General features: G+C 40.5%; 1 protein-coding gene across 8 annotated transcripts in view; it reads left to right on the plus strand.

Moving 5' to 3' along the window:
- Positions 1-24,717, plus strand: part of LIFR (LIF receptor subunit alpha) — a 54,556-nt gene that overhangs the window by 10,292 nt on the left and 19,547 nt on the right. For 7 of the 8 annotated variants that reach the window (XM_037372751.1, XM_037372755.1, XM_037372747.1 and 4 more), the window contains 9 exons: positions 10,661-10,815; positions 11,521-11,641; positions 13,687-13,838; positions 15,575-15,738; positions 16,556-16,730; positions 17,012-17,281; positions 19,352-19,481; positions 21,302-21,465; positions 22,924-23,069. In XM_037372751.1, coding sequence (XP_037228648.1) covers positions 10,734-10,815; positions 11,521-11,641; positions 13,687-13,838; positions 15,575-15,738; positions 16,556-16,730; positions 17,012-17,281; positions 19,352-19,481; positions 21,302-21,465; positions 22,924-23,069 — 1,404 coding nt within the window. In that variant the 5' untranslated portion in view covers positions 10,661-10,733. Of the gene's footprint in view, positions 1-10,659; positions 10,816-11,520; positions 11,642-13,686; positions 13,839-15,574; positions 15,739-16,555; positions 16,731-17,011; positions 17,282-19,351; positions 19,482-21,301; positions 21,466-22,923; positions 23,070-24,717 lie in introns of all 8 variants that reach the window. The other variant, XM_037372754.1, reaches the window with a different exon arrangement.

Consider the following 24,717-nt stretch of genomic DNA (forward strand, 5'->3'; position numbering starts at 1 on the left):
GTGAGATTAAGTTTAGTTGTGGCTTTGAAAATTTCTGCTTTGTATTCTTAACTCTAAGTGTGAATCAGGTCAGGAGAAACTTGTGGAACTGACTCACTCTACGTCCTATTAGTAGAAGTCTCAATTTTCTATGAGCTGCTTTCAGTTTTAAATGAGGTGCGGCATCATTAGCCTTACAGACACTGCTGGCTCAGCACTTAGTGGTGGGTTATTTACAGGGACTCAATTCACTGCTTTTTCCAAGTTCTAAAAGGAATGACAGAAAAGCATTGCTTTATTTTACAGCAACAAAAATTAATTATACATGTGGGTCCTAGCCATCTTGCATATTGTTTAAAAATATTCAGCTTTTCATTGCTTTGTTCCTTTTGCTGAGCGTTTTTTTAATGGTGCAGAGTTTGCTCGGGTGTTTGATCCCTCTGAAAAGTACTGTATGCAGTATTTTCCATTCTAAGACCTTCCATGAAATAGCTATAGAGCTGCTAGTTTATTTACATCAAGCAAAATCTAGAAACTTTCTAAGATAGAATCAGCCATCAGACAAGATGTAAACTTCTCATTTGGAGTATTCTGAATCTTTTTCAGTATTGTGGGCTGAGAGATTTCAGTCTATTTGAATCGGATTTGAAGTAATTTAGCAGAAACTGGAAACAGAATATGAACTTTCTTATATGTTTTGTTTTAAAACAATGTTCTGCCTAATCTGAATATTCAGCCTAAATTATTTCAAATGGAAAGTCAGGTGTTAATTTCATTGTAATCCAACTATATCTTGTGCCTTTGGCATTGCAGTAAGTGATTTATTTCAGTTAGGGCAATACAATTAAGGAAGTGACGCATGACTGTAGAGCTGGGGATAACAAGGAGGAGTACACTAAAACTAAGCTGAGGCTGTCTGTATTTTGAAGGTGTCAAAGTCTATTAGAGGGATAGAAAGGATAATATGGATGAATCAGTTTATGTTGAGGCACTGGGTTGCTAGCTGTGCTGCTGTGAGAGTTGATCCACAAGTGGACCCGAGGTCCCTTGCAGAGACCTGGAAACCTTTGTGAGAGGAGCAAAGCAGACAAGGAGGAGTAAGTGGTATTAGCTTCAGACAACTGGATTAGTTGTGCCTGCATGTCTTTTGGGTTCATGGCTCCAATCAAGGCTGTGAGCAGCAAGAGCATAAGCGGGTGCCGGTACCGTGACCGGGTGTGCATGTGGGAGAATGTCAGTTTCCAGTAGCTGTGTCTGTGTTACATGCATGCACAAATGCAAGAGTTAGTATTTTTCTTTATAGTCTGGCAGTGGTCTCTCTTGGGTCTGTTGAAGTTAATTAGGAAAGAGACCAGCTCTGGTGCATTATCAACTGTAGAAGTCAATATTTGTATTTCTGAGTACTTAAGATTATTCCTGCACTTTGCTGCCTTATGAGGAGGATACGGATGTATATGCATAAACGAAAGGCTGGAGGCAAATAAGGTATAATGAAAACAGTATATGAAAGAAATAAATGCTAACTGCTATGTAATTATGCATGGGCAGATTTGTTCTGATAATGTCGTACTACATTGCAAACCTTCCTTCTTCGGAGAGGTTGGAAGGGGAGTGGCAGGGCTTGAGTACCCACTTGGGAGTGAAGCACCAAGGAAAGCATTTGCTCACCCCGGTGGAAGGGTAGGCTACACATCATAACATGCTGCAGTATGTCTTCATGTGACATGTCTGGTACTTACAAAGAGTGAAAATATAGCGGTGCATGAAAGCTTTTACAGTATCAAGAAAGATTAATACAATGGGAATTTATGAGAAAATATAGATATATAGTTTCAGGAGTTGGCCATTCCCTCGATTACTAAACAATTTGTTTCTCGTAAGTGACTCTCATTCCTTACATTCACTCTAAAAGGATATTGCATAACTATTGCTCATTATTCTCAATATATTATTTATTGTGAAAGCCACATTTCAGCATTTGATCTATTTATATGCTGTTTGTACACATGAAGTCAGACTTTCTTTGGATTCAGTTCATTGTACCTTAAAAATAATTTGAATACCACAGGTTTCATTGTAAACAGGGAAGGATTCCAACCCTCAGGTCATTGCCAGTGGTTTAAATAAAAGACACTTGGCATTGTTTCAGTAATTATCAGTGTTCTCTTATAAAACCAATTAGGCTTTTCCTGTGATGGAAAGAATATTAAAGGTCATGCAGTTCAAAGTAAGTTTTTAGACATTACCAAATTAAGGAAAATAAACTCCTTCATTAATAAGGTCAACTTATTTAATGTTTATTAGTTCATAAGGATGCGTGAGCTGGAGAGAACTGGCAGGGACAGAATTATGTAGATAACATGATTTTTCTAGGGAACAGCAATTTTTTTCCCGCAGCCCTCTTTGTAAAAGTCTGAGTGACATGGTCTAGCCCTTGAACCAGCATGAGTAAAGTGCAATTGACAATGTGGGCAAATGGTTTCCTCAGAAGATACACTGTCTTGAGAACTACACAGAGATGAACAGTACCCCCTAAAAAATGGAATATGCTTTGGAATATTTGGCTTGTGTTTTATTTCAGTTATGTGTCAGTAAAAGACGGCAAGCACTGGCAAAGTGGGAAACCTTCTCTGTGTATTTTAATTTGATTCTAGGTTTATAAACTGCAAAAAATGGGTACATTTGTTTCTGTGCATTGTACCTGTATGATAATAGGGTTTTTTTATATGTGCGAAGTAATCGGACTTGTGTGCCTTTGCTCTATGTACTTGTTCCATGCTGCATTGCAAAGCACAAGAATTCAAGGAAGTGTGTCGACCGTGAGATCACTGAATTCAAGCATATCAGGAAATGTGTGTAGCTGTGTCAGATTTATGCAAACACATAAGCTGAATCCTTCACCTTACTGCAGTAGTAATTTGCCAGTTGTAGTAAGCATCAAAAAAAAATTTTGAATGGGTTAATATACGGGTGTGTAAATGACTTGGAGCCATTTCCTTGTCCTGTGCAGCACAATATCCTAGAATATGAACATTTCACTTTTGGCCAGTGGCGTCCCTTAACCTTCACCCCTTTGCTTTGTTCAGATGATTAGGTGTTTTCCATCTGCACCTCTGTGGGAGAAGCTGTGCTTGTTAATTTGAGCTGACTTCCTAAGGAAGTTGGGCTTATCTGATAATGCTTGGTCTGTCCTCTTACCCCTGCGGTAACCTTTGAACATGCTGCCCAGGTTCAGTTCCCTCAGAATGAGGAGGTGAGTTCTCAGCATACTATGTCCTTACAATCTTGACAAAACTCTGCAGCTGGATGGAGAGATCCCACTGAGGAAATCGCTGCAGAGTAAAGTCAACTTTTACTGGACTGCAGTCCAGGCCTCTCTAGTGTGCCTTCTCTGACGTCTAATAAGGCTTAGGGGGTAATCTATAATACCATTTGCCTGATATGTAACAACAGTAAATCGTGAACAGCCTTGCAGATGTCCCAAAACATATTTAGTCTATTTTTGGTAGTATTAGGATTCACTGCTTTTCTCAGAAGCGTTTGTTTTCTGTTGTTACCATCTGGAGTGCAGTGCTGTGTTCCTAGTAGGGATGGATGTGCTTGTATTTAACCATGAACTCAGTGGCTAATTGACATGGGCAAGGATTTCCAAACTCAGGAGTCAGACACACAATTTTCTGTTCAAAGCGTCGTTTTTCTGGAAACCTCACGCTAAGAACATCAAATGCAATGTCTGGCTTGGGGACCACTCATGTATGGTGTATGCTGGGCAATGTGTGGAGAATGACGCCAGTAGGACTAACAGTTTCCAAATTAGCATACAGTTTAATTGAAAACAGGCATAATTCAGTGAGAACAAAAGGCAAAGCGTGCATAATGTGTATTTAGCTTGAAAAAACAAAAATGTCATCTAATAAGTTCAGTTTTAATTGTGGTAAAAATAAATCATCGATTCCTGCAGTCTCTTTGCTTTGTTCTGCCCTTTCTTTCAGTCCACTGCTCTGCCTGACTGCCCTGCCTCTTCAGTATCACTGTGCTTCTTTTTTCTTTCCAGCCTGGCTGTCCCAGCAGGGATATTCTTCCTACGTCTCTTCATAAGCCACCTGGCTCGTTCTTGTTTTGTGGGTTTTGTTTGACATCAGTAACCTGAAGGCATCTTCCACTTTACTTTCCAAATCATTCTCAAAATTATTTCCATTGCTATGATTAAACTATCTTGATATCTGCTTCTTCTATATATTTTCATTTCTTTCTCAAAGCAAGTCCTAAGGGTCTCAGTTTTTGTGTGCCTGTGTGTTGTGCTATCCAACAGGTCCTAAATGCTTTTGTAAAATCACCCTTGAATTGTGGTGCTTGTTCATGGATTTCTTAAGCAAATTACTTCAGGCCTTTCTGATCCTTGCCCTGTATGTCGTCTTCATGCATCCCCCTCCCCAGGTCAGGAAATACCATGCAAAGGGTTTTCTCTTGTCTCTTTGCCAAGTGAGGGTGCTTCTCCTGCTAATCACTACGTGGAAGTACGCACCAGCTCTCCCAGTCTGCAACTTGCTTATTTGTATTCCCATAGTGTTTAATAGTCCTAGGATCGGGGGAAAGGAAGAACTCGAAATACTGGAAAGCAGATGCAGCTGCACATTACCCTTAGATTATGAGCCAGGTGAAACGTTTACTCAGCTGGGGAGGCACTTGTTGGTAATGTTTCTTGCCAAAATACTTGCCTTTGTAGATGGTGCTTGTGGCCAGGACCTTTGGAAGTGAATTGTTGAAGTGTTGATCCTTGCGTTGAGCCTGTGTGTAGCATGCTGACATTGCACTTTTGTGGAGCCAAAGCAGGCTGAGGTGGCTGCAGCGTACCTGGGGTGGCTTCTCAGCATCTTGGAGGTGATGCTGCTGTTTGGAAGCTAGAGGAAGCAGTGAGGAGGGGATTTTTCTCCTGATGCTTGACAGGAAAAAACCCAACAAAACGAAGTTTGTCTCATAGGACAGAAGATTTGGCCTTGTGCATGCCTGCATATTTACTGTGTAGTATCTTAACACCCTGTCTTTGCTCCTTTATTCTCCACTTCAGGTTGGGAGAGTGCATTTGGTGCAGATAGACAACTTGAATTATTTTATCAGCTTTCAAAAAGAGAAATAGCAGAATCTTTAATTCCTCGGAACTGGGGAAAGCCAGATTCCCAAATGGGATTCAGCTTTCATTTATAAACGGGTTTTAGTGATTCATGTCCTGCGAATCTTTTTGAACATGGAATGGTGCCATGTTATAAAACAGAGAGGGAAAGCCTGGATTTAGATTACTAAAGAGAGATTTTTGTCTCAACTTTGGGAATTTTTTTAAGGAGGTAGAAGAATGTACTCTCTTGAAAAACAGCCAGACCCCCTCAAATAAATATTATTAATTCTACTTCCATTTTTTTTTATTACTCAGCTAGCTTTAAAGTCAATGACTGAAGACTGTGGGATCAGCAAAGCTGTTCTAAAGAAAGCCAGTTCATCTTCTGTTTCTGTGTTCATTGTCTTTACTGTCAGCTGTATTGGCAATTTGCTTGGTTTCCCAGAAATGTGTACTTCTGGCATGGCCTTTCAGATAGGGGAATTTTTTTGGAAGCTTTCTGTTGGCAATTGTAGGATGTGTAATTTGATATTTTCCTTTTTTTCTGGAACGTAGACATGTTTTCTTTCACTTTGAAGGTTAAATTAGTATCTTTGGGCAGGGACAAGTAAAATGAGAGCTCTCCACCTGCTAAGCAGAATAATTTTTCTTCTAACAATAAGGTTTGATCTAGACACATACTTAGCACTGGCATTTCTACCTGGCTGTATTTGGGATGATGGCTGTTCAGTATGGCCAAAAATGCAGCCTGCCATCAGGCTGTACAATTTCTTGGTGATGTGCTGTATAATAATTTTCCTTGAGAGATTTTAATGTTCCATTTGGTGGTAAATGGTTATGATGATACGTTTAATTGTGGAGAAAAAAACAAATAAATTGTAATGAGAAAATTTATTGACAAATATTTCTTCCATTATGTTTAATACATAAGTTTATACTGGTGTCATGGTTTCATCTAGTATTCTTAGCTTACAGTTTCCCTAATCCTTTTGTATAAGCTGACTGTAACCATTTTTGTTTAGGTATTTGCTTGTGGAGCACAAACATAGCCATAAATGTGTGGCCACTGATGTTCACTCAATTCACAGATCTTTTAAAAACCAAATTTGGAGGGTTGTGACTGGTAGATCAGACTGCAGGCAGAAAGCAGGCGAGAAGATTTTTGATTTTTTATCTGTTTTGTTTGTTTGTTTTCAGAGTGGTTTCCAAGCACATGACAATGAAATACATTCAAAGACCAGAAAACTCATAAGTACAACAGAGCTTTGGAGAACTTCTGTGTTTAGAGAAATGATCTGATACCACTGGCTAAGAAAATACTTTTTTTTCCCCTCTGAAGAGAATAGAGCATTTGGTCAGATATGCAGAACCAGCTAAATACATAATATGAAACACAGTTAGTAGCAGAGATACCAGTTATCTTCTGTTTTTCCCTTTGAGAGGTTAAGGTTAAAAAGGCTGGTAATGTCTTAACATGTTCCTGTCAAACAGCCAGTGCTGCCCTGATGTTCTCAGCTTGTCACAGAACCTTTAGCCTTATTCACAGCTTACAATGTTTTGAAGGGCTGGTGTCCACAGATATTTTCCCAGGCACACGTTACTGGCTTGGAGTACTTTCCCCTGTCTTGCCTGTCTGATCACCAGTAGGTGCACCGTGTGCATCAAAACGTCTTTAAAAGTCACCTAAAAGTCCAAAGGTGGTATTGAGCTGTCTTAAATAAGGGCCACCATCCACTGGCTTCAGTGTTGAAGAATCTGGATCGAATTGTTTCTTTTTCAGCTTATCTACATAAAAAAAGCTTGTTAAAATGACTTTGTTCTCACCACAGGCCCAAGGGTAGTTCCTCTGCACAACGTAAAGCCCTGAGCAGAGGTCAGGGCATCTCCATGTCTGTAGCTTCCAACAGTTACTGTGAAATCCTGCTTTTAGTAGCTGCTCTTAAATATTGGCAATTACATGGTGAAGCCTGCCATGCCTTTGCTTAATTTGCATGTGAACACTTTTTGGATGCACACGCAATGTTGTTCCTTAGAATAGATTTATGGGAGGATTTTTCCTTATTTTAAAATTTCAAAAGTAAAAAGACCTTGTCAGGCAAGGCCTTTGGTATGAATTTGGTCTGTAAATATACTCATGCTAAGTCAGGAGGTTTGCAGTCCATTTGATGATGAAATTGCAGTCTGAAGTACTAGATAAACAGCTACGTGGCAGCTTTATACAGCAGGGACAGGATCACACACTGAAATTGAGTCAACAAGGTCTGAATGTTGGGAGAAAGCAAACACGGCATGGGCTGTGTAAACACATCCTGCACATAGGCTTGCCTTAGAAAAGTTCCTTCGTTGTGCTTGATAATGCTCAGGCCGCAGGGGGCAGAAATACTTTGAAGCTGAGGATACAGCAAGTTTGATCCACGGAGAAATACTTGTTCCAGGAATGATCAGAAATCTGGAAAGTGAGACTCGGAAATGGTGAAAAAACCAAGAGTTTTTAAGGGAGGAGCTAGTAGAGACCTGGTATTGGTCATCTTCTATGTAAGAGGTTGCTGCAAGGCAGAGGATAAATTGTTCTTTGTCAGCTGGAGACAGGACAAAGTAATGCGCTTGAAATGAGTATGAGAGAGTTGCGTAGCACATCGAGGGCACTAATGATAGTGCCAGTGAAGTGACACATACGGATTGCCCAAGGAAATGAGATTTTATGGGATGTGCTGTTGCTGATGTTTTTCAAGGTGAACAAATGGTTTAGCTGCAGCTGCTTTTCCTGGTGGAGAGCACAGGCTGGCCTCCTTCATACCACTTTGTAAAAATAAAGACTTAAAATGTAAAGCATGTACACCTAGTAGCAAGTGCTCCTGTTGCACTCCAGCCAGCCCTGGTCAAGGTTTTTTCTTCCTCAGAGTTCTCTTGTCCTAAATAAGTATCTCTGACTCTTGCATTGTCCTTTCCATATTAAGAGTACATCTGCCTTGAAGATAACATGCTTTCCATCTCTGTCCAGGTTAAGGAAAAACCTCCATGCCTTGTTCAAATTAGCCTTGAACTGATGGAAGGCAGCTTTCATCCAAAGAAAGTGAAATTCCTATTTTTAAATTATTTCAATTATTTTGTAATTTTATAATTAAAACAAGCCTATAAATGGGGTTCTTTTCCCCTGACTAATGGCATTTAATTATGCAACATGAGGCTTCAAATGGCCAACTTTTCAGCAAGCTGTAAAATGTGTATGAGAAGACAAGAACCAGGCAGTCTATGCTTCTTAGGAAAGATTGTGGTTTACAAGAAACTCATCATACTCTGCATGAAAGTACATGAAGACTCTGAAACAGAAATTAAAACTGTACTTGAGTTAGAAAAATGTGTTATGACTCAAATTTCTTGTAATTCACTGCTGTGATGTTACTCTTAAAACTTCTGCACTAGGGGAACTACTCAGTAAGTTATGTATTGAAAGAGTGTTCAGCAAAGCAAAAGATTTTCTTGAAACACACACATACATATAGTTGCTGAATCTGTCTTGTAAACCTGGCATGACCAAACAAGTTTTGCACAATCCTGTACAGATAATAAGTTTAGAAAGTGAGAGCTTTGGGATTTAATTAACTTCACAAGGCAGTTTTCTCTCCTTCAAGTGGCATCAGTTCTTTCCCTTTTTCTTTTCCATTCTTTCCTGGGCTTCCACTAGCTGATAGGGGACTGTCAAGTGATTTAGATATAAAACTTGAAATTTTGATTTTGAGCTTTTGTGCAAACCAGAAATGAACTTCTCATAAACTCATAACAAACTCATAAACAAACAGATGTAATTTACATGTATGTCACAAATCAGTCATTTTATTCATGTAGCTCCCAGGCCTGTCTGAATGGTCTTCACATTTTTGATTAAGTTAGAGGTTTGTGAGCAAAGTTTAAACCTGGTTGTAACATCCAGTATTTTCATTAGTAACATGGACAGACAGGATATGAAGACCCTGAGAGACACCAAAATGCAGTAGGGGGCTTATGGCACAGAGGTTATTATATTTCATGTGCTGGTGGGTTCTTGATTCAGCTTTACCTGAGCATGGGTTTGTCAGATTTCACTCTTTATTTGGCCTTTAAGAAGTTGTACAGCGTGGATATTACAGTTTAGGAATATAGAAAAGAAGAACTGAACATGTCTGCGGGTAGTATAGCTTAAATCAGTATGTTTGTAGCGAGGTCGTCAGATGGCTTGAGAACATGGTGGAAACAAAACAATTGTTAAGTTTTAAGGGTGTTTCTTCCTTCCAGATGTAAAACTGCCCTTTACTGCAGGGTCTCTCTCAGGTGCTGTGCTCTCTGGGCCTTTCCCTCAGCCTGGTTATTGCAGACCAGGATGAAGAAGCAAAATGTCCCCTTGTGAACAGCTCTGGATTATTTGACATAGTGCCGATGTGTTTCTCCTCACACAGTGCAGAACGGTGAGGGACAGGAGAGCATTTTGGCCATTCCCAGCTGTAACCCTGAGGGAGAACTCCTTAAAAAAAAAGTAACTAAAAATACATGGCCATATTGCAGGGATGAGGAAGCACACTCCTGGTGGCACAGAGGACTTCAGTGAAGAGAGGTTTCTTTTAAAATTACGGAGGCTTTTCGACAAAGTCTGATATTCTGACAATGGGGTACCTCTAGCTTTGGAAGAGATTTCTAAGACATGGTCAGGAGCCTTTCTACTTCAGAATTTTAGAAGAAGTAGCCTGGAAAAAACGGAAGTTTTACAAAAAGGATCTGCAGGAGAGGCTGGCTCAGCTATGTTCTTAACGCAAAACGGCCCAGCTCCTGCTGGTCACCAGGAGAAGGCCCCTTCCACAGGGGAGCTACAGTCTCTGGGAGGCTGCTCAAGTCTCAGAGCTTTCAGGTGGCAGGGAAAGAATGGACTTGGGAAGGATTGGCTAGGCTTTAGGGTGAGCTTTCCTGCAGTTTTCTTTTTAAGAACGAAACCTGATGGTGGCTGATGTGTGGGTGGACCTGAATGTGTTCCCCAGCTTCCACCAAACAGTTGGACTTCTCTTGGGAAAACATGCAACCCCTTAATCTTCAAAGAACACATTAAATGTAGTAGTCTAGATAATTTTTACCTTAAGGTTTACAGCAACAAGTACCTTTTGTTAGAGAAATGGCTGCCTTTTGTTTTTTTCTTTCTGTTTTTCTGGGTTTTTTTTCCTCCAGACATAATTACTTAACACTGGTTTGAGCCAGTGATCCTGAGTGATCAGATCTGGTTCTGCAGTGTCTTGGATATCCTGTAGCTTTGAGTAGCAGCAATATGAAAAGTGAGCAGAGTGGGGAGGAAAACACGTGGGCTCTCCTGCCCCCTTAAACCTGTAACTGAAGCAGGGGACGTTTCTATTCACGGTGAACAAGACCCATTGTGAATGTGCCATTTCATCAAGCGTCTTGCTTGCCAGACAACATAGAAAAAGGAGTTGCTGTGCCTAGGAGGAGCACTGAAAATGAAAAGTAGATGGAACAAAAAGTGGCCTTTGTGGAGTACCAGCTCTGGAATTTTAAAGGGTTTTTTTTGTTTGTTTTTGTTTTTAATTTTAGAACTGACCAGTTTGTTGGAAGATGACATTTGTTCCTGCTTGAAGCTTCTGTTTTGAAAACCAACAGTAGAAGGATGTGGAATAATTCAAGCCTCTGCTGCCTTTTAGCGCTAGCTATTTTATGTTTAAGAAGCTTAATATATAGCCAAGAGATAGGTGAGTTTATTGCAATGTAACTCACTGATTACTTTTTCTTTGTAGCTTCTCTACTGACACCATTTAATTGCATTGCTTTCCTCCTATATGTATGTTCCAAAACCATCACCTCTGTGGTCCCACAGCATCCTAGGCATGGAGGTAGTACAAGGCTTGGTCTCTGCTTTCTAGCACGCAGTGGCATCTTGTAAACCAGTGCAAAACTGGGTGCTGAATTCTCCATAATGCAACTGTGATAGTCTGCATATGCAGTTGTGTAAATGTCAGCATTCAGACCTTCTTGCTGTGTATGTCAGCTGTCTGTGACAATTTCACACATTATCAGTAATTGCCCTTCTGTTATTAATTGCCCTCAATGTGGGACAAAGGAAAAGAGCAAAAAACTCTTTATCGTCAAAGCTTGTGGTTTTGCCATTGGCCCAAAGTCTGCTTATTAGGCTAGGATAGGAATGGCTATTGTGGAAAGAGGCAGCTGCCTGTGTTGTTGCACACAAGTATAAACCCAGATTTCAGGCACTTGAAATCTGGCAGTCTGTGGCTGTCTGAAATGAGGCACACAAGTCATTCAACAATTTTAAAATACTGGCCAGCATGCAAGCAATAGAAATGTAAAAAGAATGGCTATAGATGTGAACAGTAGCAATTGTTTTACAGTTCGTTATTTTTGACCTTCATTTTGTGACCATATTTCTTATATGATTTCAGGTTCTCTGGGGCATCCCTGGAATTTTAAATGTGTAACACACAATTTACGTAAAATGATCTGTACTTGGGATGTCTCTTTGAAAGGAAGACATGGACAAACTGACTTTTGCTACACTACCAAGTAAGTCAGCTGTATACCTGGTTGAAAACTACAAAATTTTATGAAAGCGTAGTTATTCCTCAGTCACTGTCCATGGCATTTATGATGCTGTTGTTTCCCAGCATCTCCCCATCAATTTTCCTTGGGTGGTGCTCCTCCAGGCACTGTTAACTCAGGCCATGGTGGGGTTTCTGGCAAAGTGTTGTTTCGTGCTAACAATTCTGCCAAAATCTGCTTGCTGTCTTTAAAGGACTGGAAGATACTCTCATTTACTTAGACTTCTCTGTGTATCTGCCTAGCCCTTGCTCAGAGTTTTCATGAGGGACATCTTCATACCAGGTTCAGTCCAAAAGGAAATGATAGTTGGAAGAAGTGAATCTTGATGTTATGGGCCAAAGCGGTAGAATATATGACATAAGTGTTGAGATTCACATGTGGAAAAACATGAAAAATCTCTTGGTGACTGTCTTACAACCTTGATAAATTTAAAGCTGTTTGGAAAGCATTGTATTAGAGGAAACGTAAAATTGTTCCACAATTACAATAGCTTTTCCAAAGTGAATGTGAGATGAAAATTTTGAGAAGTGTTACAAAAACTTGTATCTTCAGTGTGTTTTTCACTAATCAGAACTACATGTTCAATTCCCCATGCTCTGAGTCTGCCAAGTACTTATCACGTGCTAGGGATGAGTTCAAATCCTTTTTACATCTTGATCCTGCCCCCAGTCCAGATATTTGTACTGTCCTTTTTCCTGTAAATTCTGCAGGCAGCCCAGGCTTGTCCTTGGGGTCCCACAGCTTGGCTGCACTTCTTCCACCTACATGTTTGATTTTTCTGTGTCTTGTTATTCCTCCTGCATTGCCAGCTATCATTTCTATACAAAAAAAACCCCCACCTATAAGTGACATTGTGACCAGAGTTCAGGAGTGCAGAGTTCATGAGGCATTGCCCTCTAAACAAGAGCGGTCAGGTAGCTGCTGATGTTTCTCCTTAGCAAAACAGAACAGGCTTGGGTCCCTGAAGCAGAGGGGCTGAGAGCTGAGCTTAGTGCAGACCTCCCTGAGGGAAAGAGATTTTGTTTTTCACTTGCCCAAACATCCTCTAATAATATCTCAGTACAGAACAGGAATAGCCTTTCTGAGCGCTCAAGTCTCAGCTGGCCTTCTCTAGCCCAGAGTCTTGTGTAAATCTTACAAGTTCAACCCAAGCTCTTGACTCCAGCTGATGGGAGCTCCAGGGTCCTATTCCAGTTCATAAGTGACTAACAGTCCCTCAGCAGGAAGTCTGGCATTGTTCTCTTTGCTTTCCTTCCTCCCATCATTCCCCCAAGGGGAAGGTCTGGATTTTTCCAAACTTTTTGCCTTTCTAGTGCCTATCAATGATAATGAGCAAAGGGACTTGACCTATCCATTATTGTTTCCTGTATGCATTTACAACCTCCAGACAAATGCCAGATCACATTGTGCTGAGCACTGCACAAACATTATGCACAGACTTTATTTAGATCTGGGATCTTAGCAATTCTCTCCTGTACCCTCTACTCTTTCCCCACAAGCTGAGCAGCAGAGGGGAGCTAGAAGATTTGTTCTAAGATGGGGACACAGGTGGGTAAACCTGCTCTTCACACACATATGGCATCGCTTAGAGAGGAAATGGAGGGAAAGTGTAAACATAAAGGGATATGTGTGTTACTGTTGGGTTTTGGATTTTTTTATTTTGCTTATTTTGAAACACTCATTTATATGGTTACTGTAGATTTCAGAAATGCGTCTTTTAGTTAAGAAGTCAGTTTTTCACTTTGAAGTGTTCTCTTAACAGCTAGGTAGCTGCATTATACAGCTAGTGCAAGGCCTATTCTGTGGTAAAAGTGACTTGAAAGACAAGGGAATGCCTGTCAATCTGGCACTAACCAAAGCCCGTGCAAGTCTCACTCCTTCACAAACTCGATGGAGCTCTGTGTTATAATACAGAGAATTTTGTTTTATTAGTATCCTAGGAATAGGACTTAATTTGCCTGAGCTTCCTATCAGCTGAAATACCTGCTTAATCCTCTCTGTCTTTGCAGTGACCTCCCCCCTCCAGTGTGTTTTAAAACTAAGGAGAAAAGGGTTGAGATTCCGGTCCCAGAGAGCTCCAGCACAGTGACAATAACCACAAACAGCATTTCTGGAACTGCATTTGCTACCAAAGAGTTTGAAATTCACAAGAAAGACATCTGTAAGTTTCCGGTTTTATGTGTGTACATAAGGCCTTGATACTATGATGAACAATGCTCCAGCAGTGTTTAAGCTTGCAGTTTTCTTTGGCAGTGTTCCTGTATGTAAAACGGTGGTGTGCTGAGTCCATATGGATCTACTACACGTAACAGGTTGTTTTCTCTTACCCTTCAGGGGAAAAAAACCCCTCTTATCTGTAGATTATAGCAGTAATCAAGGATAGATAGTGAGGAGGAAAATGAAGTACAATACTGTTACACGCCCTTTTTTCCCCCCATAATTGCAAATTAAGAAGGATTTGTAAACAAGTTTGTAATCTACATATTGAGGTACCTGCATGGTGTGTAAAGTGTATTTGTCAAATTTGGCTTGGGAAAGGCAGAATAAACTTCTTAGTGCCTGTTCTCTCATTTTAAATGCTGAATAGCTACAGAATGAAGTAATTTATTCTTGCAGTTTCACATTTTAAGGGAAGTTATTACATATGTCACTTCTGATAGTATCATATTTTCTTAATATATGCCAGACTTACCCATTCTATTCAAATGTATGCGAAACTGAGCAAATTCATTTATGCTTGGGAGGTAGGCTGTATCATATTGGAGTCATGGATCAGTTAGACTGTTTCGCAGTTCCTTCCTCCCACAGGAAGAAGCTGGACATAAACACCATCTACCAATGCTGGCTTATAATTTAGTCTTTGGTTTTGGTTTGCCTGCTTATTCCTATAATGTGGTCCAGTTCTAAAGCCAGTAGCACTTCTGACTTTAGTCAGTTTTCTGACACAGTTCTCTCTTCAGTTGAGAGCAGCTCAAGAGCTTTAGCAATACACAACTCAAAAATATGTGGGAAACAACACACTGGGATCTCCAGCACCTTGCTGACTCCAGGCAGGGTGAGTTTCTCAGGTTTATCACAGGTTATCCCGGGTAGTGTGTTGACCGTGCTGACTTTGCTGGCTCTTAGAGCCTCAGCTAGGACCAAAGTTGGATAAAAGACACATTTTAGAAACAGAATTTATCCTGCACCAGGCCCAGTGAACTGCCATAAGAATTGTACTACCATAATCCTTGCCTACTTCTCAGTCTCTTGCTTCACTGTCACTCATTCATGGAAGAGGTGCTTCTATTTAATCTCCCTGTCCTGTCCTTATCACCATGTCATGCTTTTCATATTTATTCTAGGTTAAAATCACATTCTCCATGATCCTCTTCAGACCTTTGCGTGAGCTTCTTCCATCCTGTGCTTCTGCTCTCCTTTCTGTCTACTCTCACTATCGTTGCAAGTTCCCTCTTCCTTGCTGGTCTCCAAAACCCACTTCTTTCTTTGGGGCATTTTCCATCATCCTCCCTAGCTATGTTCTCCTGTACACTTCAAAGACTGTCGCCATGTTTCCTTTATCTGTGTGGCACTGAATGAGGGTTGTGAAAGATAGGATGCCTTCCTTACTATGCATTATGAAGAGTCTTACTCATGATCGGTTACTCACACATCTGCATGCTGAGATGTTAAAAGAAAATGCTACCTGGTGACTCATCAGCACCTGTGCTTTTCTGGGAACTGTCATGCTCAAGTAATAACGGAGTCCATCTTGTTCTAATTACAGAGGTTGAGTTACATGTTTGTATGGCTACTAGCCAGCGCAGAGTAGAGAGATGTGGCTGTTAAACACCTGTAAGGTTGCTGTTGCTGACTAATGACTTGAAAATGGCTTTTTTCCCCCCTCTCTTTTTCAAGCGTTTGTTCCTTTCACTCCACACATTCTTAGTTTAACACCTGACTTTTCAACTTCCACATTAAATCTGAAGTGGAGTGATAGTGGATCAGTCTTCCCATACGGACTGGATGCCTTTTGGCAGATTCAGATACTCCGTAAAGAAGCCATGGAAAAAGTCATACAAGTAAGTCCTTTTCTTCCCTTATGTAAAATACATACACGATTTTTGCCCGTGATAGTATTCTGGGAGGTCATTTGAAGAAAGCTGAGAATAATGAAAATTGTAGAGCTTTGCAGAATCTGAGTGTAGTTGTGCCTCCAGTAGGTAACTTCTTGTTAATTTTCGAAGTTATGAGGACACTGTCTGCTATACTGTCAGTACTTATTCACAGTCACAGCATTTATTTATTTTTTAATCTGTGAGGGTTGGGGCGTTTTATTAGACCTTTCTTATGAATTTGGCAGGTGTTTTTCACCATTATCTCTGCCTTCCTTCTGCAACAGGGTCTCAAGTCTTGGTGGTTCTTGACTGTTCAGTTTGGTTTTTTTTTCAACCACAGTCATTCCAGGTCAATTTGTACCTCTGTTCTACAATTTGTAGGAATGAAGAAAAGATAAAATTAGCAGCCTGGGACTAATATTAGAAGAGTTTCATATTGAAAAGTTGGAACATATCCCTGCCTGGGAGAGGCCCAGGATACGGGGATACAGTATATACCTTTTGAAATGCTTGGCGAGCTTCCAGCTGTCCCTCAGATGTCCACCTTCTGGTGTTTCTGGATGGCTGTTTCCCTGGCTGATGGGCTCTTTAGCATCTTAGTTTTTTATGAAAGTAAATTCAGAGCACAACTGAAAGTTAGGTGGGACACTGCAACCATGCATCAGGATTTTATGATTTACATCACTTAATTTGCCATTCTGTTGACATCTGAGAGATTGTAAGTCATTACTAACAGATGTTCATAAACTCTTGGGTTTTTTTTGGGGGGAAAACTTTGTAGGTAACTTACTATTCAAAACTGACTCATGAGGACATCATTCTTTCTTGGAACTGGACATCAGATATGCCTTTGGAGTGTACATCGCACTACGTGAAGATTCGCTGTTATATTAATGTAACACAGTTTGTTGGCCCGAAGGATTGGAGTGACTGGAGCCCAGTAGAAGAGGTCCCTGGTATGTTTGTTCCCTTGCTACCACATGGACTTTGATTGCTTTATGGAAAGTAAGCCAAAATCAGAGGAAAAGCATTAGGCAGTGGTGGAAGCTGCTTTTTGGGGGTGTTTTGATTAGAGAAATAATGCAATCATTAGTTAATGAAACCTAGTAAACATTGATTTGTATGCATTCAAGTGCTCCTTAGTCAGATTTTAGCTGATCAGCACCATGTTTATAGCAATTTTTTCATGTGGGTTTTTTTTGTTTGTTTTTGTTTTCTGTTATTCCTTCTCTGCTAGGAAAAGATACCGAGCCCAATGGGAGTGGGGTGTTTCCTCAGGACACTGTGGTGGCAGTCGGTTCAGATGTGACAATTTGTTGTGTCCATGAAGAAGGACAGCAGATACAACGGATGACTTATGGACCAGAAGTATACCCAATGATACATCTAAGCAGTCGGAGCAGCGCAATCAGAGTACTAAACGCCAGTGCTTCAGATACCAGTGGGACAAATGTAGTGTGCATACTGTCTGAAGATGAGATGGATGGAACTGTCTTGTTCGTAGGATGTATGTATCATTATGTTTACTAAGATTAGGAAAATCAAAATAAGTTTGAGATTCTTAGGGTTCTGCTAGGACTAGCTAGGACACTAGTGGCTTTTTTCCCCCTGGCCTTTGGTTTCTGAGGATGAAGTGAGATTGTACTTGTTTGATTTCACTGTGGAAATTCCAGCCCATGGAGAAGATGCCAAGGCCGTGAGGATGAGGAGGTACCCATGTAAGCCTTCTCCTCTTAGAGCACTGGCCCAGTGCTTGTCTCCTTGATGGCTTTTTCTAAGGCACTTCTTCATGCTCTGGAACACTTAGTAGTTTATTGCCATATGGAGATTGATCCCCAGTCTCTTGTCACATTAGGTTTACATCTGTTCTGGTTTGATCCATGACAAGGTGAGAGTAAGAGCAAGAATTGTAAGTGAAAACATTAATTTACCAACCAGTTGAGTGAAGACAATAAAATAGTTAGACTTTTAACAACAGATGCTCATCCCCAGCAGTAGCTCCGTGGGAGCTAATCACAGCAAAGGAACCCATCTGACAGTTCTCTTTCCTGGAATGTTTTCTAAACATTCTGCTAGTATTTTCTTTAAAGATACTGAATCACTGTGTAACTTCTCTGTGTAACCATGCCAGCCTCTTCCAGATACAGATACCTCTTAAATTACTGAAAGTATCTGGTTTGTCTTTTTCATAACTAGTCACTTCAGAGCTTTGTGTATTTTCCCCACAGGGGTTTTGAGCTATCTTCCAGTAGCTACCCATTAGAATCCTATTCCCCATTAGAAATGCCTGCCTTTGAGCTTAGGGTCCCTGGGGTTGGGGGAAAGGAAAGGAGAGACTGGACTAATTTTAAAGGTATGTTTCCAACTCCAGCTTGTGCCTCCTGTCATTGACTTTGTGTGTTAAGTATGTGATACCAAATGCAAAACAGAATCCAACCTTTATGCCTTCTCACTGAGATGCCATTTTTGTATTTTTTGTGCAGTATTTGCTTTTGTGGGAGAATCTTCCAGGTGAATAAGTCAGTGGTTCATGAACAAAGGCTGTAATAATCCTATAGGTTTTTCCCATACAGTCGTTTTTGTAGAGCTGGGATGTGGTGAAGTCTGTTTCCTGGCAGTGTTTTTTTTTGTGATACGTACTTAGTGGGAAGTGAGAAGACTTGTCATGATGCTCTTGCTGATGAAAGACATTTGAGAAAGAAAAGGTAGAGGAAATAAATGTGTATGCATACCACCTTAGGTAAGCCTAGGTCTGGCAAAGCAAGTGTTCCTTTTGGCCCGTTGCTCTTAATCTGAACTGAAGCCTGCCATTGTTGCCTCTTGTGTTAATGCCCCTTCTCTAGCACAGCTACATGGTTATTATTGTGCTACCTTTTGAAGAAAAGTGTGTGAGACTTGAAATAAACGTTCTGCTTAATCTGCTTTAGCATGGTTACCCTCTCTGTTGGGATCACTGCCCATCATCTCCAGGAAGGCACTCAACACTGCCCTAGTATGGGATCAAAGAATAAGCTGTAAAAGGAAGAGATGGGCACTTCCAAAGCGATGGTGAAGAGAGTGAGCCATTTGGGGCTTGTTTAGACTTTCAAATTCAGTGTGGAATTCATGCTAAAGGGAACATCTTGACATGACTTGCTTGGAGAATTAAAAGCAGTGGTTGGGGCTGGCATGTAAGAAAATGTGACGCACAGCCGACAGCATTCCTGCAGTGCTCAGCGGCTAAACTGACGCTCAGAATTTTTGAAAAGTCTTGGCAGAGTTTCACTGAAACACTTCCAGGTCAGAACCTGGAGCTTGTGAACATATTTGCATATGATTTACCAGATTACCCACCCACTTAGAAGCCTAGAGTCAAGTGTTAGTCAGATGGGGCTGATAATAATAATCCATCTGTTTTATTGGGATGTTTTAAGGCACTATTGTTTATGTGGTCATCATGTAACTATTACCATGTATTTGTAAGGCACTCCTAGACCCAGCAAACATGAATGGTGATGTCTGCAGGAAGCTGGTGGCCCAACTGTCAAGTTGAATGGCAAAACATTGGCTAACTTTTTGGTTTTCTTTTGTGCTACAGATGCCCCTGATACTCCTCAAAACTTGAGCTGTGAAACTTTCAACTTCCTGATAATAAAATGCACCTGGAAACCAGGCAGACCCAGTGGACTATATGGAAAACGAAGAACAAAATACAGTTTGTTTGAAAGGTAAAACAGTTCAGCACTAAGATGAGTAAAATGGTAGATAGAACTAGGATATATCCATTGCTGCCTGTGACTTCCTGCACCATGGCTATTTAAATGAGATAGACTCCGTTGTTTAGAGCCTCGAGTACCTTTCAGGAGTTTGTGGAGGTTGAAACTAGACTAAACTTTGGGAACCGTTGTCTAGCTCTGCAAAGTTCCAGTGGGAGTTAAGGATGACTTTTCCCAAAGGTTTATGCCATTATGTACTCAAGAGAAGAAAAGGGCTTAGTGTGTCCAGCTGCTGCCAACATGTACGTAAGAATAATATGAAAATGCAGGCAGATAGTAGGAGTCATTCTAAAATTTTGTATATGCAACCTGTGTCAGATCATCTATGAGACATTTACTGAGCTTCTGCTAAGGAGGATGACAGAAGCTCACTGAGGAACAATTGTAAGACAGGCCATGAGGCATTTCCCAAATGCTACTGCAGAAAATAGCAGTGCAGAAGCCTTCTCCTACAAGCATTAAGCACTAGATAGTGTAGAGCAGGCAAAGTGCATGTGCAAAACATTGAAAGGGACAAGTAACACTGGGTTCATCCACTGATATCCCACTAGCGTAGATCATGTAAAGCCTTAAAAATGAAGAATCATTTTGGAATAGCACTTGCAAATGGGATTCCTTGGTGGTTATGATTAGAAGTTAGTGACGGGTTAACAAAATTCTCATGGTGAGAAGGCTCCCCCTTAATGGCAAAGGAGCAGTCAGGGAAAGGAGCCAGGAGAGGCCTGAGTCACACAAACTGATGGGAAATGGAGTCTCGTGGTGGCTTTGAAACAAGTCAGAGGCAATGGGGATTGATATATGGTCACAGGTGTTGTCCCGGATGCTGGTGCTAAGAAAGTTATTGGGTAGGGTGCGAAGAGGTGGACAAAACAGAGCAGGTATTCAAAGGAAAGGAGCTCCAGTCTCTGGCTGCCCGTATTCAACTCATAAATGAGGATGTCGTTCAGACTTGTTGTGCTCAGCCCAAAGCTGTGAAAAGATTAATGTGATGCATTTCAGGGTAAATATTATCTTCCTTGTACTCAGCCCACACTGAGCTATTGAAATAGAGAGTATGGCATGGAGAGAGCTCAGAACTCAGCTCAAACAAAATAAAAATGCCCAAAGGAAGAAATTAAACTTGTGCTACTGAATGAGAGGTTTACACAGATCGTAATTAAAGCAACTTGCATATACGTACATACATACAGGTACAAACTTTAGATTTTACCTCTAAAGATGTAACTAGTCTTGGCTGCTACCAGACTGCCTCTCCTGCTTTTGATTTAAAAACAGCTAGGACTAGTGGGTGTATCCCAGGTAACAAACCTTAGTTTAGATTAGGCAGGGCTGATAGAAAGATGTAACGTGTGTGTGTGTGTGTGTGTGTGTGTGTGTGTGTCGCATCTCCCCAGTTCAGAAAGCAATTAAGAACATTCCTTAAATGCAAATGTATGCTGATCTGAACAAAGATACTTTAAATCAGAATCTTAGTTGTGACTTGTGAGGTGGTTTTACAGGACCTACCTGTTTTCCAGGATTTTGGGAAGTGAGGATGGAAATGTTATGCTAGTGGAAGAGAAGAGTTTCACGTGAGAACAGGGCAAGTCATGACTGATGCCACTTTAACCTGCGTTGTGGTGTTAGATATGCCTCTGCAATCAAATCATTCTGTAAGCCATGTGTCAGTGAACCCATCATTCTTTACTGTGTTTTCAGTCTAGAATTCTGCCTGTTGCTAAAAATTATCTTTTTCAAAAATTAAGTTGTTCCCCCCTTTTTTTACTTTGTAGAATATCTGGTAAAAATGTTTCATGTGAAGTCAATGAAATGAACAGAGAGCGTGTCTGTGGCTTTCCAGTACTGGCAGATCAGAATACCTACGATTTCATACTAGGTGTCTCCAATCCCATCGGGCAAACAGAGTCATCACTTATGGTTGATTTAACTCAAAGAGGTAAGACTTCAAAACTACAAAGGCAAAAAGATGTTTTTTCCTGCATGCTAACTAACCATTTGTTTGTTTTGGGTTTGATCTGACATGGTATACTTGTGATTATTTTGCTTTGTTGTCACCAGTATTTTGCTGTGTTCAATAATTTGAACTTGAAAATAGCTTAGGACATGTCCTGAGGCAATGTTTAGGTGGACAGGGAGGTGCCAGTTTTGGACAGTAATGCTACCAGATTGGATGCACTGCTGTGTGGATAAAAATTTACTTGTGATCTAATAATTAGCCAGCTGCTGTTTATGTATTACTTCATATTCTATTACACATCAGTAATTAAAATCTAGGTGTAACTTTATGAACTGTAAGTGACCCTGACCCTGTATTTCAGTGTCTGCTTATAGGGCAAAATTTTACACAGTTTTACAACAGCAGGATTTGGAACGTAAGAAAAGTAGCACTAAAAGGTGAAAGGTGATAGCAAGGGTATTACCTGCTATTGATAATAGCCATGATCATCTGCTGTTGTGGTTTGTAAAAAGAAACAACTTCTTTCATTAGACCTTCAGTTTGAACTCCCTTAAGTAAAGGGAGAAGATGACCACATTTCTAGTGCTGTCTTCCCCATCTGTTTCCATCTGCCTTCACAACCACCGCTGAGGATTCAAGGTTTCCTTATGGTTACAGTATTCTGCCATTTTCTCCAAAAAACTGAATTTAAACATGAAGATGGCATGACTTTTTGGTGTGCCAGTTCAACTAGGCTGAGATTATAATTGTCAAGATTAAATTGGCAGGTCCTAGCAAAGCATTATTTGTTTCTGTTAATTATAAACTGGGCTGTTTTGTACCCAGTTGATATGACTGCGATTTCCTATTTGTTTCCTTTCCCTTCTTTCCCTAACTGTCCACTTCATTCCCAACATAGAGTACATATTTCCTTAAGGGTAACTGGACTGAATCCAACAGTAGAGATTTTTTTCTTTGATAGCTATGAATAGTAGTACTGAATATTATTGAAGAATTCTGTGAAGGATTCTTTTAGGGGAGGGAGAGGTCATTTAGGAGTCCTAGCCTGTCCTAGTCTGCAGATTTAAAGTTCTAACTTTAAAAGTTCCCAGAAGGTAAACAAAATTGAGTGGATTTCATCTGTGGTCTTCTGAATTAGCTCGTGTTTCGCTTTTTGATAAAGTCAGTAGGAGGGGAAATGCTTTTCTGCTCTCCAGCTCCTTATCACACATGCCAGTATGCTCAGCCTTAAGTAAAACTGTTTCCAGGTTTGATAGCTGAGAAAAGCGTCAGGAATGAGACTGCTTGCGGGTGCCTTCCAAGCACCAGCTGTCCTAGTTGCTGATCGGATCACTTATTTATCCTTCTGATTCTCTTTGATCTTTTAAAACCAGATTTTTCTGAACCAAAATGAATGTTTTTTTCTTAGAACTGACGGTTTTTTCTTTATTTTTGAAGTTCATCCAAAAACTCCAGAAAAGTTAACTGTTTCTGGGAATAGCTCTACAAGCGTCCGTCTGCGTTGGTTTATAAATGGCAGCTTTGCTGAGATCAGGCTTCTGTGTCAAATTGAAATTAGCAGTGGTCACTATGAGCGGAAACTGGTAAGTGTTGATTTTAATGGATTTTTTCTTTTTTTTTTTTTTGCTGAGATGTTGATTTTTTTCCACTGAACTAATCATGTTTCAAATTCTTTTCTCTTTTAAGAGCTTCACTCTGATCATCTTATTAAATGATTAATGTAGTAATGCTTAGAAGTTCATCTACTAAAATTGTAAAAAGTTCTGCTCGTCTCCATTGTTGCCTGCTTTCTTTTTTTTTTTTTTTAGTTGATTTTAAACAATTTAGAGAGAAGTCAAGTTAGCCATGTCATTTGGTACTTGGAGAGGATGCATAAAGCTTTATGCTGACTCTTTAGGTAACAGTCCTTGTGGTTTGTCCTTCCTGGTGCAAATACTCACATGTTCCAGAATGCTTCACATTGCCTCTTGCAGTCTGTAGTTCAATTTCTTTTTTTTTTTCTCTCCCGTCAGAGTACAGTTAATTTGCTTGCTGTCAGCAGCTGACGTGCTTGTGGCTGTAACAGGGAGCTGCTAAACCTGCTTGTATGTCAGTGATGTAGAGACAGGATAGGGAAGGATTCTTCCTATCATATCCGTACCAGCAGGTGATCCCCAGTGAAGACCTCTGCAGCTGGAGAGAAGGTGGTATTTCTAGGTGGGGTTCAGATTTTTCAGCATTCAGGCTTCCGGGTGCTGCCTGTCTTTGATGCTGCGTGTCACTGACTAGAGCCGCATATTTACTCTGCTGACTGTCAGAGGAGCTTAGGATACTAACTTAAGACACCAGCAGCAGATACTGAGTGTAGGTGGCGGGAACAGATCCTCTTCTTCCATATTGCCTAACAGTGTGGAGGTGATCTCTGTCACTGGGTAAGCCTGATGACAGAACTGCATGCTCAGTTGGCCTGAGATTTACACCCAAATTCTGTGTTTGTGTGTTCAGATGGGGTATCTCAGACCAGCCTGGATAGGCACATGCTGAATTATCAGGTCTTGGTGCACAGACTCTGAATTTTTTATTTGAACACATTAGCCTCAGAGGTGGCTTTTTACAACAGGTATTTGATTTTAGGAGTATTCTATTACCCGCTGCATTTAGTTGCCTGTTGAGCACAGCCTTGAATAAAGTCACTCAAGCCACAGAAGTGATGCAGCTGAGACTGAAGATAATCGTTATGTATGTTGCCTCTAAAATAATAGAGTAATCATTAATGCATGCTCTGTAAGACTCTTTAAAATACTTTCAAAGCAGTTAATGAGTGTGGAAGCCTTAAGATTGTGTATTTTCTCTGTAACGACATGTTAAGTATACTCATAGATTAGATACTACAAATAAAATCATAGATATCTTTGGAATTAACAGGTGAAGGAACTGGCTTTTAGATATACAAAACAGCTCTGACAGATGAGCTGTATTGGATTTTGGCATATAGTCTGAGATACCATCACCCACAGCTGTCTGCATTTCTCTGGTCCCAACAGCTACTGCTTCTGGAGCAGTCAGGAGGGGAAACAAGCAGCTGAGTATCACCCACCCTGAGCTCAGTTAGCTTAAACTGCTAAAAAAGTAGGTTTGCACGGTTCTGTCTAGCGAGAGTTACACTGCTTAAAGCTTGGAACACACACTTGCTTTGTGAAACTGCTGCCAGTTCAAGTCAGTCATCTGGGGCAGTGGGAGATGGTCAGGTCT

This window comes from Falco rusticolus, chromosome Z, assembly GCF_015220075.1.
Source record: "Falco rusticolus isolate bFalRus1 chromosome Z, bFalRus1.pri, whole genome shotgun sequence".
Classification (NCBI taxonomy): Eukaryota; Metazoa; Chordata; class Aves; order Falconiformes; family Falconidae; genus Falco; species Falco rusticolus.